This window comes from Manis pentadactyla, chromosome 8 (genome assembly GCF_030020395.1).
Source record: "Manis pentadactyla isolate mManPen7 chromosome 8, mManPen7.hap1, whole genome shotgun sequence".
Lineage (NCBI taxonomy): Eukaryota > Metazoa > Chordata > Mammalia > Pholidota > Manidae > Manis > Manis pentadactyla.
The window spans coordinates 84,330,285-84,347,079 of NC_080026.1; the positions used below are offsets into that span (position 1 = coordinate 84,330,285).

At 33.0% G+C, this 16,795-nt stretch overlaps 1 protein-coding gene across 1 annotated transcript in view; it reads right to left on the reverse strand.

Moving 5' to 3' along the window:
• The window catches only part of RTKN2 (rhotekin 2), a 91,354-nt gene that overhangs the window by 35,689 nt on the left and 38,870 nt on the right, over window positions 1-16,795 (reverse strand). Inside the window, 2 exon segments of the mRNA XM_036895093.2 lie at window positions 3,264-3,358; window positions 14,616-14,810. Coding sequence (XP_036750988.2) covers window positions 3,264-3,358; window positions 14,616-14,810 — 290 coding nt within the window.

A 16,795-nucleotide genomic window follows, 5' to 3' on the forward strand; every position in this document is an offset into this window, starting at 1 on the left:
TTTAATTTACACACACTTCTAGGAATATATCCATTACATAAAAAGCATTAGGTATACAGTTTAGTGTTTCTTAGATTTTATTCTATGGAATCTACAAGTTCCAATGTCAACAGTTTTGGGGTGTTAGTTGTTATAAGCTTCTCACAGGCTTTAATTTGTTAGTTTGTATTGTGTTTCTCTAAGAAAGCTGTATTACACAGTTCCCATGTGTATTTGCCCATGAGCACTTTATTAAAGGAGAATCTAGTTATCTTATAGAACACTGAAAATGACTGACGAATCACTGCTAGCGTTTATGTTTCTCTTGTGAATTTTAGTTCTTTCCAAACTTTTCAGATGATTTGGTTGAAAGAATGGGACCTTTCATCATCAATTCCATTACTCACACACACCAACAGTATTCTGTGTCTTTGGGCACTTTAACAGTAATCATGCCTGAACAGAGAGCACAGCAGAAAGAGCACAGCCTGTCCTGTGCTCTTAAAAGTCTGGCTCATCCACTTGCTACTACATGATCCAGCATGTTACATTCTCTAAGCTATATTTTACTCATCAGTAAAATGAAAATGATAATAAAATGAGGAACTTTTGAAGGTCACAGAGCTAGCCAGTGGTAGAATTAGAATATGAATCCTTGGCTGATGGCTCCACAGCCCCACTATTAACCACTTCATTGTAATACTTCCTTTTAATTATACTCACAGAGATTAAGAATAAGAAGCGCTTTAAAAGTGTTTATTTATTTATTCTTACAGTGAAAAGAACACCTAAGAGGAGACCTAACCTTTTAACAGATTTTTAAGTGTTTAATACAGTATTGTATTGTCAACACTCTGTAAAAGAAGCCAGAAGATAGTGGAATTATATCTTTAATATCCAAAAGAAAAATATTTAAACTGCCTAACTTCTATATCCTGTAAAAATATCTTTCAAGAATTAAGCAAAATAAAGTCATCTCCTAACAAACACAAAGTAAGACACCAGCTGAGCATACTAAAAGAAATTCAAAAGATTATACTTCAAGGCATTAGGAAAATGATCCTAGATGTAAGGTACAAGAGTCAAGTAGTGCGTAGAAACATGTAGGTAAATCTACATAAATATTAAATGTATAAAACATTTTGTAAAATTTAAAAATCAAATAGAATTATAATATATAACAATAGCACATAGGTCAGAGTAATGGGTTTTCACTATTCTAAAGTTCTTGCAATGTCTGAGAAAAAGGTAAAACTATTTTAATTTTAGACTTTAATAAGTATGATTAGTGAAATTTCTAAAGGTAATTTGTAAAAGATGAGAAAAGCAATTATAATGTTCATTAGAACAAGGAAAAACTGAAATAATAAACTATCAATCCTTAAAAACGTAAGAGAGAACAGAAAAACCACCATGGACCACGTGAGACAAATAGAAAACACAGGATATGATGGTACATTTAAACCCAAATATTTAATATATGATTTGGGTTAGAAACTATTTAAAACACAAAAATATTGTCAAGTTGGATAAACACTAAAGTCCAATATATAATCCCATTTGGAGGCATAGCTACTATAAAAATAAGTACAGTTTGAGGTTAAAGAGTAGAAGAAAATACACAATTTAAAAACTGTGTGCATCAAATAGTAAACACTCAAATTACATAAAGCAAAATAGACATAACTGTGAGGTCTAGAAAAATCTACAATCATAGCAGATTTTATCACACCTCTCACAGTAATATACAACATGTAGATTATAGTATTTGTAACATAGCATATATAGAACACACTATTGAATTAAAAAAATGGACAAACCTACCGCAAGACTGATGATAAAAAAACAGAGAAAGTACAAAAAGCTAGTATCAGGAATGGAAAGGAGGTACAAATAGCTAGAAATCCAATAAAGTTACCATGAAGAAGTTAATGCTTTTAAACTTCATATTTTAGATGAAACAGATGCATATGTATAAAAATATAACTTATGCAGTACAGCACAGAGAAGACAAGTAGTGAGTCTATAGCATCTTACTATGCTGATGGACAGTGACTGCAATGGGGTGTGAGGGGGGACTTGATAATATAGGTAAATGTAGTAACAACACTGTTGCTCATGTGAAACCTTCATAAGACTGTATATCATGATACCTTAAAATAAATATATATGTATAAAACCTACTAAAATTAACTCAAGAAACAGTAAACCTGAAGAACGCTGTAACTGTTAAAAATAATTGAGTAAGAGATAAATACATAGTGATACAATCATATAATAAAATACTATCAGCAGTAAAATGCATATATCCATCACTAAGAAGATGTGATGTAATTCTATCCATTAAAAGTTCAAGACAAGAAAAATTATATGTGGTAAAATCATAAAGATACACAAGGAAGTGAATACCATAAAAATGGGGACTTATTTACTCCTGGAGTAATTTAGGGGAAGTAGTGTTGGCAATGTTATTTCTGACATCAAAGTGGTTTTCCATATATTCACCTCATAATTACTTGTTAAACTATACATTTACATTTTATGAACTTTACTTTTAATGTAATTTTTAGTGTGGAGCTTAAAAAATATTGTTGTAAAATTAACCATGTTATCAGTACAAAGCCATCCATCTTACAACATAAGTAAGGTAGCACATAATTTCATATATTCTGCTATGGAAAACAAGAGTAAATAACTCAAATCATATTTCCCAACTACTTTACCAATACCACTCTGTATTTTTTATCACAAGTAAAATAATCTGGGACAGTGGAAAGTGCTCATAAACCTTTCTACTCACTTAACTCCCTACTTCATCTCACTGTTTTTCTTTTGCATAAACTACAACTCCCAATATCATCCAGAGAGAAAAGGGTTAAGGTGAATTTGGCCCTATCTTCTCTCATATCCTCTTCTTCTTACCAACAGAAGGGTTGGCTTCCTCAATTTTAAATTTAAAAATAACACAGGCTTTCATTGCCAAGTGGAAGGGTGGTGAAGTCATCATTTTCAAGTAAAAGACAAGGATTCAGAATACATAAAACTTCTGTTCTCACTAAGCTGGCCTCACAAACAACTCTCTGGCTAATAGCATGGATGGAGGAAAACAAACCTGTCTTTTGGGGAAAAGGCTGGACATATTTGAAAGAACTCACAGAATCATTCATGTCTACATTATTTAAACCAATATCCACTTTAGGGGAACATACTAAAATTAGAAATTATTATGTTGCTACATATCTATCGACATAACATACAATAAGTAAAATATAGGCTGTACTTACCATTTCCATTAATAGACAGATTATGGGTCTTGAAGCTATCCTCAGCACTTTCCAAGGTTAGTGTAGTATGAGCTAGCAAATTATACTTTGCACCACTAATAGTGAGAAAGAAGACACGTTTTAAGTATTTTAGTGTATTTTCTATTATATGAAATATTTAGATGTTCAACAACCAAAAAATCCTGATTAAAAAATAGGCAAATATCTTGAATAGACATTTCTCCAATGATCATACAAAAAGCAATGAAAACATGCAAAAATGCTCAAAATCACTAATAATTAGGAAAAAGCAAATCAAAACCACAATGAGATACCATTTCACACCCATTAGGATGGTTATTAATTAAAAGAAAATTAAGTAACAAGTGTTGGCCAGGATATGAACTGGAACCTTTGTGTATTGCTGACAGGAATGTTAAATGGTGTAACCACTATAGAAAACGTATAATGGCTCCTCAAGAAAAACTTGAAACAGAATTACTATATGATTCAGCAATTCCACTTCTGGTTGTATACCCAAGAGAATTGAAAGTGGGGCTCAAATATGTTAAAGTAGATTTATTCACAACAGCCAACAGTGGAAAAAGCCCAAGTGTCCATTCAAAGATGAATGGATAAACAATGTGGTACAGACATACAATGGAATATTGTTTAGTCCTAAAAAGGAAGGAAATTCTAACACATTCACTAGATGAACCTTGAAAAACATGATGCTAAATGAAATAAGCCAGCCACAAAGGACAAATAACTACACAGTCCCACTAATATGAAGTACCTTAGAGTAGTCCAATGAATAGAAACAGAAGTAAAATTGGAGGCTGCCAGTGACTTGTGGAGGAGAGGAACAGAGCATTATTGTTTAATGGGTATAGTTTAAGAGGATAAAAAGGTTCTGGAGATGGATGTGGTGAATGCACTTAATGTCATTGAACTGTATGTATACTTAAAGGGGTTTAAAATGGTAAATTTTTATCCATGTTATGTATATTTTAGCACAGTAAGAAAATGAAGAAAAAAAACCCACATTTAGATGTTACAGATGACAGATTATAGTCAACATGAATGAATAATAAACTTAGCATATTTATTTCTTTATGCTATTTTATCTTAAGAAAATCTGAAAATTAGTTTAAGTCACGAATGTTTTTATGAAGGATCTCCATTCATTCAAAAATGTTAACTGAACACATAATACATGCCAAGTCCTATGCCAGGTGATGGTAATTAATGGCAAATGAGACTCACTATAATATCCTGATGCAGGAGGGAAGAAAAAAAAAAGAGTAAGCAGAGGACTAAATCAAATATTTGGCATTTGTTAAGTCATAATGCCACTTTTTCTATGAAGCAAAAGGGATAAGAAAACTGAGGACCTATGTTATGTAGGAATCAGGAAAGGACTCTCTGAAGAGGCAATAGTTACAAGTTCATAAAAGGATAGAGCCAAACAAAGAATGCAAGGGAACATTTCCAGCAGAGAGAACAGTATGTGCACAGAGAGGGCTGCACGAAGACCACTATGGCAGAGAGTGAGCAAGAAACATAGTACAACATAAAGTTGGAAATACAGGCAGGGATTAGATCACCTACAACTTTGTGAGCATTGGAAGAAGGGTGGATTTAATTTCAAGTGTAATGGGAAGTCACTGAAGAAGGTTTTTGAATAAAAGAATAGTGCTGGGATTTGATTCCCTAGGGGTAAGAATCAATTTTCTTCTGGTTTGCAAACTTAAATGACTTGGGGTTTTTTATCTATACTATGGGAAAATGGAGGACCTCATTACTAATTCCATGTTTCATTATAGTCCCCTTTATTAGTGTTAAAATAGCAGTCTTGCTAATGTATCTAAAAATTTTAATGATAAACTTCATATCCTGATACTTTGTGGTGATAAAAAAGTGCATTTTTCTTTAATAATAATAGTATTTTCTGTGCTAGTAACCTTAATCATATTTCAAGACTTTTCTTGGTTTTATAATTTTCCAAAGTAGTAAAATCTCAACATTGAAACATCAAAGGGCATGTTAAAAATAGGAGATAGGCAGAAACATGGACAAACTCTGGAAAGAGGAAGTCTGATGAGAATTCATATTAATTGTGGTATGTTTCAGAAACCTTTATTTCTTACAAATCTTTAACATTACAAAGAAAAAATATGTATACATGTAATGAGTATGCAATGCACACATGCACTTCTTTAATAAATAATGGCATACCCCAAAGAATGAAATTGCTCACTTAAACAACACCTTTTTTTTTCCAGTTTGAGAAATAGCTGACACTCAATATTGTATGAATTTACAGTGTACAGCATAGTGGTTTGTTTTATCTTGGTTTTTAATATAAAATCATCATAGTTTAGAGATACCTCTCAATACCCAGTGTTGTTTTGGTCAGTGATTACATAGGAAATGTTACGTTTCTATCTCTAAAACTCAACAAAATACTTTTAACAAATCGATGCATGAGTAAAAAATAAAAATTTATGTTATATTCTGAATATAACTGGTACAATATCAGACTCATATATAGACTTTTGGAAAAACTAAGCAGAAACAAATCTCCACCGCTGTACCCACCTCATACTCAGAGAATGTGGGCCATTTTCTACTATTAGTAACACATCCAGAACAAGATTCTGTAGTACCCTTCATAATTAGCTCTTATTTTTCCCTAGTGTTACACTGGAGTTTCCCCCAAAAGCTAAGGAGGTATTATAGGAAACTGTGAAGAATCAAAGCAATTGAGAACAGCAATTACAATGGAAGAGTAAATAGTACCACAAATGGAATTTCCCATTAGCAATCACACTAGTGTTTGGAGATCAGGGTGCAGTATGTTAAACATGATTTCAACATGATAATTTGTCACTGACATACAGGTTTTATGGAACCACATTATAATTTTTCCCTCTTACAATAATGGGAAAGGATTCCCTATTAGCATTTGAATGCAGAATGTGTCATTTTCACAAATAGATTATTGACAATAAGTGGATAGGTGATTCAAGACAGTGAAGCCAGGTGTGCTAACAAACAAGGCCAGTGTAGCTAAAGTACAGTGAGGCACAGGGAGAGGGAGACAGGGTGTCCAAGAAGTAAGTAGAAGGCAGACTCTGTACACTGCAGTGCCTCAGATGGTATGATAAGGACACTGGATTAAATTCTGAGTGAGATGGGAAGCAAATGGTAGGTTTTGTGCAGAGGTGTGTGCTACAATCTGACCTGTATTTTTAAATGGTCCCTCTAGCTGCCATATGGGAAACAGGCCATAGGGGCCAAAAGTGAAAATAGAGATACCAACAAGAAAACTACTGCAACTGACCAGTCAAGAGCTGATGCAGGCCTGAAACAGGGGGTGGTTGGAGAGTCAGTAAGAAGTGGGAAGATTCTCGATGTATTCTTAGAGTTGACCCAATGTGCACATGGGATGTGAAAGAAAAGAGTCAAGGACAACTCAAAGGCTTTAGGGCTGAGCAACTAGAAAAATGGAATTATTAACTGCAGAGAGGCTGACTGACAGAACAGATATGGGAAGTAAGAATTTGTTTGAGGCAAGTTAAGTTTAAGATTTCAGCTGCATATATGAATCTGGATTTAGAAGAGGAAAAACTACTGGAGAAAAATTTAGGAGTTACTATAGATGAAATTGAACGAAAGTTAGAAAGTTAAATGAAGTCTAAGGACTAAAGAGTGGGACACAATCACTCCATCATTTCAGATTAGGTTGAACACCGATGAACAAAGGAGAATGGTGAACAGTCACTGAGGTAGAAGAAAAAAGCACAGAAGTGGTATCCTCGAAAGCAAGTTTAAAAAGCATTTCAAGGACAGGGGTTGCTTGTGTTAAATAATGCTGAAAGGTCTGGGAAGAGGAATCCTGATAACTGACCACAGGCTCTGGCAACATGCAGATCACTGTTCACCTGACAAAAGCAGTTTCTGTAGGGTGGGATGGAGGTAACAAGATGGCAGCTGGCTGAAATGTTCCAAGAGAGAGGAAGAGGGAATAAGGAACATAAAAGACTCTTTTCTGTAAAGCACAGTTGTGAAATGGACCGGTAGAAATGGGAGGTATCTTAACATGTGTATATGTTGGTGGAAATGATGGAATAGAAGAAAAATTGATAATATAGCAGGGGGAGGGGAGGTTATGTGCAGGAGCCTTCTTTGGAGTAGTTGAGAAGATGGGATCTAGTGCACAAGGAGATGGCCTTAGATGAGGCAAAGGTAGTTCACAAGGAAGGAAAGCAGCAAATTAAGTTACACTGCACATAGACTGGTAGATTTGGTAGGTAGAGGATAGATATCCAACCTCTCTTCTGATGGCTTCAGCAGCATCGGTAACATATGAAGCAAAATCACCAATAACATAGGAAACAAAACAGTTTTGAATAGAAATGGAAAGGAGGAGGTACTGGATGTTTCAGAAGACAGTAGCAAGATGTGAAATGCTTATCCCAAAGAGAGGTAAAGTGGAAAGGTACGGTAACTTAGTAGATTGCTCAATCGTATTGACAGCTCACTGAAGGTTAGTGACCATGTGTCTAAAATAAGACCAGTCAATATGACTGTTTTTCTCCAACTTCCTCATCTATTCCTCATGAGTGCAGGTACAGAGAAGCTAAAAGTAGTATTTAACCAAGAATGGAATCTTTTTCCAAGGTATGTATGACAGAAGGAGAGAATGCTAAGGAAGAATAAAATGGTAAATCATGCAATCAAAGCTAATTGGAGTCAGACTACTGAAGGGAGCAAGCTAGAAATGTGGCAGGTAGTGGGAAGAGTCCAATACCTACTGTAAAGATTTTAAAGGGTATGCAGTTATTTGTAATGACAAGATATAGGCTACAATCATGGGGTAGACAGATGAAATAGGTGGGAGAACAAGATCCCTGGATGTAAGGAGGTCATGAAACTGACAGGTCAAGGTATTAGATTGTCTTCATGTATTTTAAGTACATCAAGAAAAATATCTGGAAGAGTGGGAGGCAGAGAGGGAGAGACAGAGAATGAAGAAACCTTTAAATTTTATATTTAGAAGTAATATTTTAATTTATTCTCACTGACCACTAGAAACATTTGAGTATTCTTTCCTTCAGGAATAGCATCATTTCAATACATAAAGGAGTATAAAAGAATGCTATTAGTGTGCACAGGAGTGTGGGTGAGGCGGCATGTTTAGAAAGCAGCTTGTAAGGCAGAATAGGCTAAAATGATGTGATGACCAAAGTATGTTTAATTTTTTTCTCAGACCTTAAGAAATAATTGTAAGACATCTTTTCTTCAACTACTTAAAGATGAACATGTAAGATATTTGCCTCTATTTCCAATGAATGATACATCTGAAAATAATACAAAAAGTTATTGATAACCACCTCTAAGAATGGTTAAATAAACTATAGTCCTTAAAATGATTATGTGAAGACTGTACTAACTTTAGAAAAAAGCTGAATGTATAATTACCCTGCATAACTAGATAATTAAACAGGAAGAAAAATAAAGGTTCAAATTATAAAAAGTACATAATTTTGAGTAGCTGAACTATATATAAGTAACTTTTTTTCTCTTCTAGAAGATTCTATTTCTAAAGTATATATTATTTTTGTAATGAAATAATAACTGTGTTGAAGTGATAATAGGATGAAAACCTCTCTAAAAATCAGAAACATGCAAAGCAGTATAATACTACATCTACCTACATGCAGTTTAAGGCACTGTGACAAGCAGTATCTTTTTAATGCTTCACAATAACCACTTGAAATAGGCAGGGCAGACAGATTTCTTGACCCATTTTTTCGGGCGAGGAAACTGAAGTTCAGCAAATGTAAATTACTTGCCTATAGCTAGCAAGTGGTATAGTGGAAAAAAAACCTCACTATACTACCTTTACACTTCAGTGAGAATAAATTACAATGTTACTCCTAAGAAATAGTTTAAAATTAAGGTACCTTTTCTGTTAAAGCAGATACACAGTATCCATGTTTTACTAATGCAAGAATTTTGAGTGCAGGGAGCATAACTTATTAATCTTTGAATCCGATGTATCACACAATATAGCTGCTGAATAATCATTTCTAAGATAATTAAATGAATGAATAAATTATACTCAATAGCTGAGTAATTCCTTAGTTATGTTTGAGCACTTCACCATTTACACATGCTACTAAACCATTAACACCACTGTTCTTAAAATATAAATAATCCATTTACAAGTGTTAGGATCCTTGTTTTGTAACTTCAATCTTATTCAAAATGTAGTAGAGTGGCTTATTTCTTTTCAAATTAATACACCTTTTGTCAAGTAAACAGTCACCCTCAATTTTACCAGCTTGCACAAGATGGTAGTTTAAAATGATGTATACTCATACAGTGAAGAAAAATGTACTAAATAGTTTTCAAGAAGCATAAAGTAGTTAATTCAGTTATTGGAGGCACTGAGGAAATCTAGCTAAAGTATTTCACTAAGCTATTTTCCACAAATAAAAAGAACAAATAAATCACATCAGGGAGCACGCTAAAAATTACTAAAAATGTTCACTGTCTTCCTTCAGATCAAACAATACTTTATGATATTTCAAGGCACTTCATTTTTAAACCATGACTAATTACAGTGCCAGTGCTTCCAAAACCAACAATGATCTCACTTTTAAAACATTCGTGTGAGGATAACATTTTCTTACTAAAACATTACACTCATTCTTTTTAGCCAATCCTAATATTGAGTTCCCAAAAGTTTAATCAGCTACATTTTTTTATCAAATAGGCCAATTGTTGTAACCTTGGTGGTGGTGTGTGTGTGTGGGGGAGATGTCCAAAAATGCTATGAAAAAGTAAATGACTACTTTAAATGGTATTTTTTAATCTGAAAAAATGCTTTTGTCAGGAAAACCAGCTATATTTGGTTATATGCCATATTACTAGGGAAGATATATACACATACATATTTGGAGCAATATATATATATATATATATATATATATATATATACACATATTGCCCCAAATTGATCTTTTATGCCCATTTTGGTTAAAAATTAAAAGCTGTTCTAGGAATCTTCTCATTGACCTAGATCACTATTAAGGAATCAAAATCCCCTTATGCATTGTGATTACTAATGCTATTTGCAAATGCCCATGATGGTACAGAAGTGGTCAGTTAAGGAAGAATGTATCAGATGAGAGTAGTCCTGGCTGAGTTTAACCTAGAATACTCTGGACTCACCAGAAGCTCAACAGAATGCTGGAATTAGCAGAACATGATTTGGTGAAATACTGTACAAGGTTTCACTCTCTCTTTGACCAAATTTAATGGTATAAATAAGCAAATGGCATGCCAAGTAACAAATATGAATAACAGAACAAACACTTCCAGACAAATATAACTGTTCCTATTAAAAAGAAACTAATACCAATAACGTTATTCTCAAAAATTCCTCTAGGTTTTGAAGAGAAATACAGACTAAATACAAAGTCTAACATCACTTAGATTATCTTCTATGAGGTTATAAACTATGGTTTTAAATTTGTCTGTACTTTGTAATATTACGTCCAGTTTCTAAACTGCAATGCTTCAGTATGAATTTTTAAAAAAATTCAGAAAAAGAAATGGTGTCAGAACAGTAAAAATAGTAACAATAATGGTAAGAGCTATATTTACTAAATGCCTATTACATTTTTGTGTTTAATTATTTAATTTTTGAGAAGCCTCAGTACTGTTTTCCATAGTGGTTGCACCAATTTCCATTCCCATCAACAGTGCACAAGGGCTCCCTTCTATCCACATCCTCTCCAATACTTACTGTCTTCTTGATAATAGCCATTCTAACAGGTGTGAGGTGATATCTCATTGCAGTTTTGATTTGAATTTCCCTCATGATTAGTTATGTTAACCATCTTCTCATGTTCCTGTTGGCCATCTGTGTGTCTTCTTTGGAAAAATGTCTATTTAGATTCTCTGCCCATTTTTCAGTAAGATTTTTTGTTGTTATTGAGTTGTATGAATTTTTTTAATGTTTTGGATGTTAACCCCTTATCAGAGGCATAATTTGCAAATATAGTCTCCCATTCAATAGGTTGCTTTTGCATTTTGTTGATGGTTTCCTTTGCTGTGCAGAAGCTTTTTTAGTTTGATTATAATGTTCCACTACTGGGTATTTATCCAAAGAAAATGAAAACACTAATTTGAAAAGTTATGTCACTACGTTTGTTGCAGCATTATTTACAATAGCCAAGGTCTGTAAACAACTTAAGTATCTATCGATGGATGAATGGACAAAGATGTGGTATATATACAATGGAACACTACGCAGCCATACAAAAGAATGAAATCTTGCCATTTGCAACAATGGATGTACCTTGAGAGTATTACACCAAGTGAAATAAGCCAGAGAAAGACAAATAATATATGATTTCACTTACATGTCATAGATACAGAGAACAGATTAGTGGTTGCCAGTTGGGAGGTAGGTTGGGAGGTGGGCAAAATGGGTGAAGGGGGTCAAGAGGTATAGACTTCCAGTTTATAAAATAAATAAGTCATGGTAATATGATTTCTAGCATGGTGACTAAAGTCAATATTACATTGCATATTTGAAAGCTGCTAACAGAATAAATCTTGAAAAGTTCTTACCACAAGATAAAAAAATTTGTGACTTTGTATGGTGACAGATGGTAACTACTAGACTTATTGTGATCATTTCTCAGTATATACAAATATCAAATAATTATGTTGTACACCTGAAATAATATGATGTTATGTCAATTCTACCTCAATAAAAAAGTACTTACCATATATATCAATTTCACAAATTACTTTTTGATTCTCATAGTGATCTATGGAATTAGATATTTGACATTATTATTATTATCCCCATTTTACAAACAGAAAAACAAAAACCTAGAGAGTAATGAGTCCACCTTGAGTTGCATAAATAATAAATGACAGGATAAAAAATTAGGTATTCACTACCAAACAATGAAGTTTTAAACTGTTTGGGAGGCCCACTCATTGTTTTTACATGCTCTAAATGTGTATGAAACCCAGAAATGTCTCTAAGGAGCCTTCTGAAAAGAAATTATTGTGTCTAAACATCCTCACCTTTCATATGAGAAAACTGAGGCCCCAGGAATAATGTAACTTGTCCAGGACAGTGCTGGTCCTGTCATTTTTTTAATATGGAATTTTGCTGCTTGAAAATGCTTTAAAACCAGTGAACTTGGTAATTACATCTAAGGTCTCTTTCAGTTCTAAAATCTATGTTTCAACCTAGAAATAGAATTGTTCATTTACTCATCAAAAAGAAACAGTTCCACTACACCATGGTTGAATTAAACCACTTTCCAGCATAATTTTGACATAATCTTAATTTAAGAAAATTTTAAAATGGCCTTAATTCTAAAGGAAGAAAATTAAAGGGTCCCCTTCATCCTTTTTAATGACATTTATATTAGGAACAACTTACATCTTCTATGAGTGGTTTTCAGTGGATGGGACCAATTCATGGATCATGAAATCTATTTAAAGATTCATAAGCAGTATTGTCTAAAAATTGAAAGTATCCAGAATTGAAAAAAATCTGATAACTGTATTATAAATAGCAAAGGCTAAATATTGCTTCACAGAATCTATCTGCTTATGTAGCTGTGCCCTCAGTTAGGATAAAATATATTTTTTAGCTTGGGTCTCAATCAAAACAGCTGAAAGCCACATGCTAGACTCCCAAAGTATTTTCCACATGTAATATATCTGATATAAAAAAGGTATTTAATTACATCTTGATGATTGACATTTCTAGGATCTATACCTAAAATATTGCTTTCTGTAATTATAGTAAAATTACTGTCATGCTGAAGACCCAACTCTACTAAGATATGTAAAGAAATTCTAGGAAGGTAGCCTGATCAACAGTTTTCCCATGAAACATAAACATAAAACTATTTGGGAAGTGACAAACACAATTTTTTAAGGAAGTATCTGAAAGAAACCAGGGCTCCTTGAAGAAATGAAGGCTCCAGTCTGGGCAGAAAAATAAAAGATGAACGGGGAACATCCTACATCTGAAAGCAAAGAAGTTGTCAGAGATTAAGTTGTATCAAAAGGATGCAGCAGTGAGCTTAAAGGTTTCCTGCGGATTAAAGATGGGACAATTTGGCTTCAAAGAAAGTAATAACTATAAGAGATTGAAACACAAATATAGAAAAATTCAAGGGTTCAAATAAAACAAAACACTTGTCACTTCCATAATTGCTATGATATCAATTAATTATTCTAAAATGGGGTAAATAAAAGAATCAAATATTTTTTTCCTCTTTCCTACACAAATTTTTTATATTTATAATCAGAGAGTTCATGAAGGAAAGCTCTTTGACAGAATTCAAAGTTTTAAAAAAAGATGCAGAACAAATTTAGAAAGTCACCAAGTTAGTACCCCTAATGAAATAATGAGTGGTCAGCAGTGGCTGCTAAAACCACTAAGATATAAAATGGATAGGGAACTTATTAATGGATGGATCAGGCTGGCAACACCAGAACTCACTGATCAATTTTAGCATGACTAAAAGTGGGACAAGGCCTCCTCATGGAAACTAGTAGGGAGCACATGTAATCAATATGAAGTATTGTGAAGTATTTATTGACTTAGAAGAGAACCTCAATCTAGTCAGTCCTCTAGATCAAACTACCAGTTGTAGGAAAGATAGAAAAAGATGTTTAAAAATACCACAAAGATACAATCAGCTAAATTCAAAACATGGAAAATTCTACAAGATCTGGTTTCTTCAATAAATAATGCCAAGAAAAAAGTAGATTGCAAATCATTAAAGATTAAAAGAGAAAGACTCACTTAAATACAACATTGTAGGCCGTATTTAGATCCTGATTTGCACAAATTGTAAGAGGACTTTTTCAGAATTGGGACAATTTAAAGAGACTGGATATCAGATAGTAAGGACTTATTTTTTTATTTTGCTAGATGTGATAATGGTAATGTGGTTGTTAATAAAGAAATAAGATATTTTTTAAATCTATAAAAATAAAGCATGACATATACAATTAGTAGACTGATTTGTAGCAAATACTTTGACATATATATCTAGTCACTTCACAAGAAAAGCACTCATCTTTCTGGTAGACACTGGAATTTCAAATTACTAAAAACACATTGTTAACCAACTTCCTCCTTTCAAAAGAAGGTATGAAGGATAGCTCAGCTGGATAAATGTCAGACATCCAAGTTTTGCTTCTGCTTCAGAATGTTTTTTCCATTTAAAATGTGAACTACACACAATACTTTAAAATGTCACAAATATATAATTATACTATGTCACTATATGTATTGTATTAAAAACTTACGGAATAGCAGAACTGAAGGACAAATACGTTTCATGATCGTCTTGAAGCACTGAATTAATTTTCTTCCCTGTAGCTTTACTTATAGATGTCTTCAGTTTCTTAGCTAGTTTTTTTGGTGTGTTGATTATAGAAGATTCCTCTGTACAGCAGCTATATACCTCCACCTTTATCTGGAAGTCTGGCCCTGCTTCACTACTAAAAACAAGGGCATTCACAACATTAGAAATTCAACGCAGTAGAAAGTAAAATTATAACATCCTTTTATGTTTTTATAACATTAAAAATCACCATTCATAAAGTAGCTTTTTGTTAATATATGTAATATATGTTAATGAGACAGAATCTCCCTGTGTTTATTTACTATCCAAATGACCTGAGAGAGTTACTTCAACTTCCATAACTACCAGCTTCTAAAGTCCTGGGGAATCTAAACGGAATGTAACCAATATATACAGATAAATTACTTAAAGACAGAAGATAATACCCTGGTCATCTTGTTGACAATGTTATTTCTCTTTGTCATTCCTTAAACATAGATATTTTTAAGGTATTTACATTTTATGTGTGATTTCCTAGGATGGCCATCCCTCCAAAAGAAAAAGGTTTGAAAACAATGAAACAAAAGCTTTCTTTTGCTGAAACCTTTAGTTCTCATTTCTTTTTCATAAAAGTCACTTACTGTCCACTCCCCACTTGCCCTGGCCCCACCCAGGGCCCACCTTTGTATCTAGTAATTCCAAAATAGTATTTCACTAGTTCGTTATCTAGGGGAAAAAAAACAAACAAAAAACAATACAAAGAGATATGCTTCAAGGCATGAACTGCTTGAGGGCGAGTGCTATCTGGGTAATCTTTGTATTCTTAACCTAGTATAAGTTCTCAGTTTATATTTATTAAACCACCATGTAGAAACTACACAATTTTAGCAAATGCTAAGACTGGCTTTGCCCTTTTTGAGATATAATGAACTAGTCACCATGAAAGACTGTGGTGGTGTTACTAACAATAAAATATACTTAAAACAGCAAAAGAGGTCTGTCAGCAGTAGATGTTGCCTGTAGATGGAAGATCCATCAGCCTCAGATATTTTTAAAATGCAGCATAGACTTTTCAAGGTTTAAATGGCCAATCTATATTTTAGATAATCCAAGGAATAACCCCCAGATATTTTTATAGTTTATTTGGCAGCTTTTAAACATACAGTATTCTTGCTAATGACTTACAAACGTCAATATTTACAGAAAAACCAGAGATTCATAAATATTGAATACTTATTACAAACAGTCATAACAAAAAGCACATTTTTAAACATTCAGAACATTTGTCAGCAGTTATTTTTAGAATAATTTAAAATATTTACAGAAATTTAAAAAAATGATAAATCATGTGCTGTCTTTTCAAGTAATTTACATTGTTTTTTTCACTGAAAAAAAATGATTTTTGTCTTTGTGGTAAAAACAATAGCAAAATGATATGAAAAGAAGAGCCCATTAACAGGATGATTTTGTCAGGAAAATAAACACACTAGCAATAACTGATAATGTAAATAAATGTATCTAGATAACTAAGAAAGATTATTCTTTTAGTCTTAATTATGTAAGCATTTGATGATATTTTGGGAATCCTAAATAAATTCCTTTGGTTCAACAGAGCTTGTAAGAAGGCCTGCACTATTGTTAATAACTCAGAACAATGCATTTTATTTTTCCATTCTATACAATTATTTATGAGACACTGGACAGAAGCCACAAAATATGGTTTGCAATAGTTTTTTTAATGTTATGTGAGTGGCAAAACTAGTACTCTCGAATCTCAGTTGTACAGCTCCATAGCTAGAATGGCAAAAAATATGTATGTTGATTTTAATAGTTAAGTAACTTTTAATATGTGGATACAAAGATAGTTGTCTTAAAACCCTGAAATACAAATCACACACTGATTTAGACCAATAGAACATTTGAAAGAGGCCAGAAAAAAATTATGTTAGTTAAAATTATTTCTATGGCTACCTGAGGAGTTCTTTTTGGTTCTGTATTATGACCACGATAAAATGAGCCTGTAAAAAAGCAGGGGCAATAAAAACAGCCCTGAGGATCACCCAATTTTTTATGGTTTGGGAGTACATGAAATAAGTACACCATAAGAAAAAGAACATCTTGAAATTTTACTAAAGTGCTTTT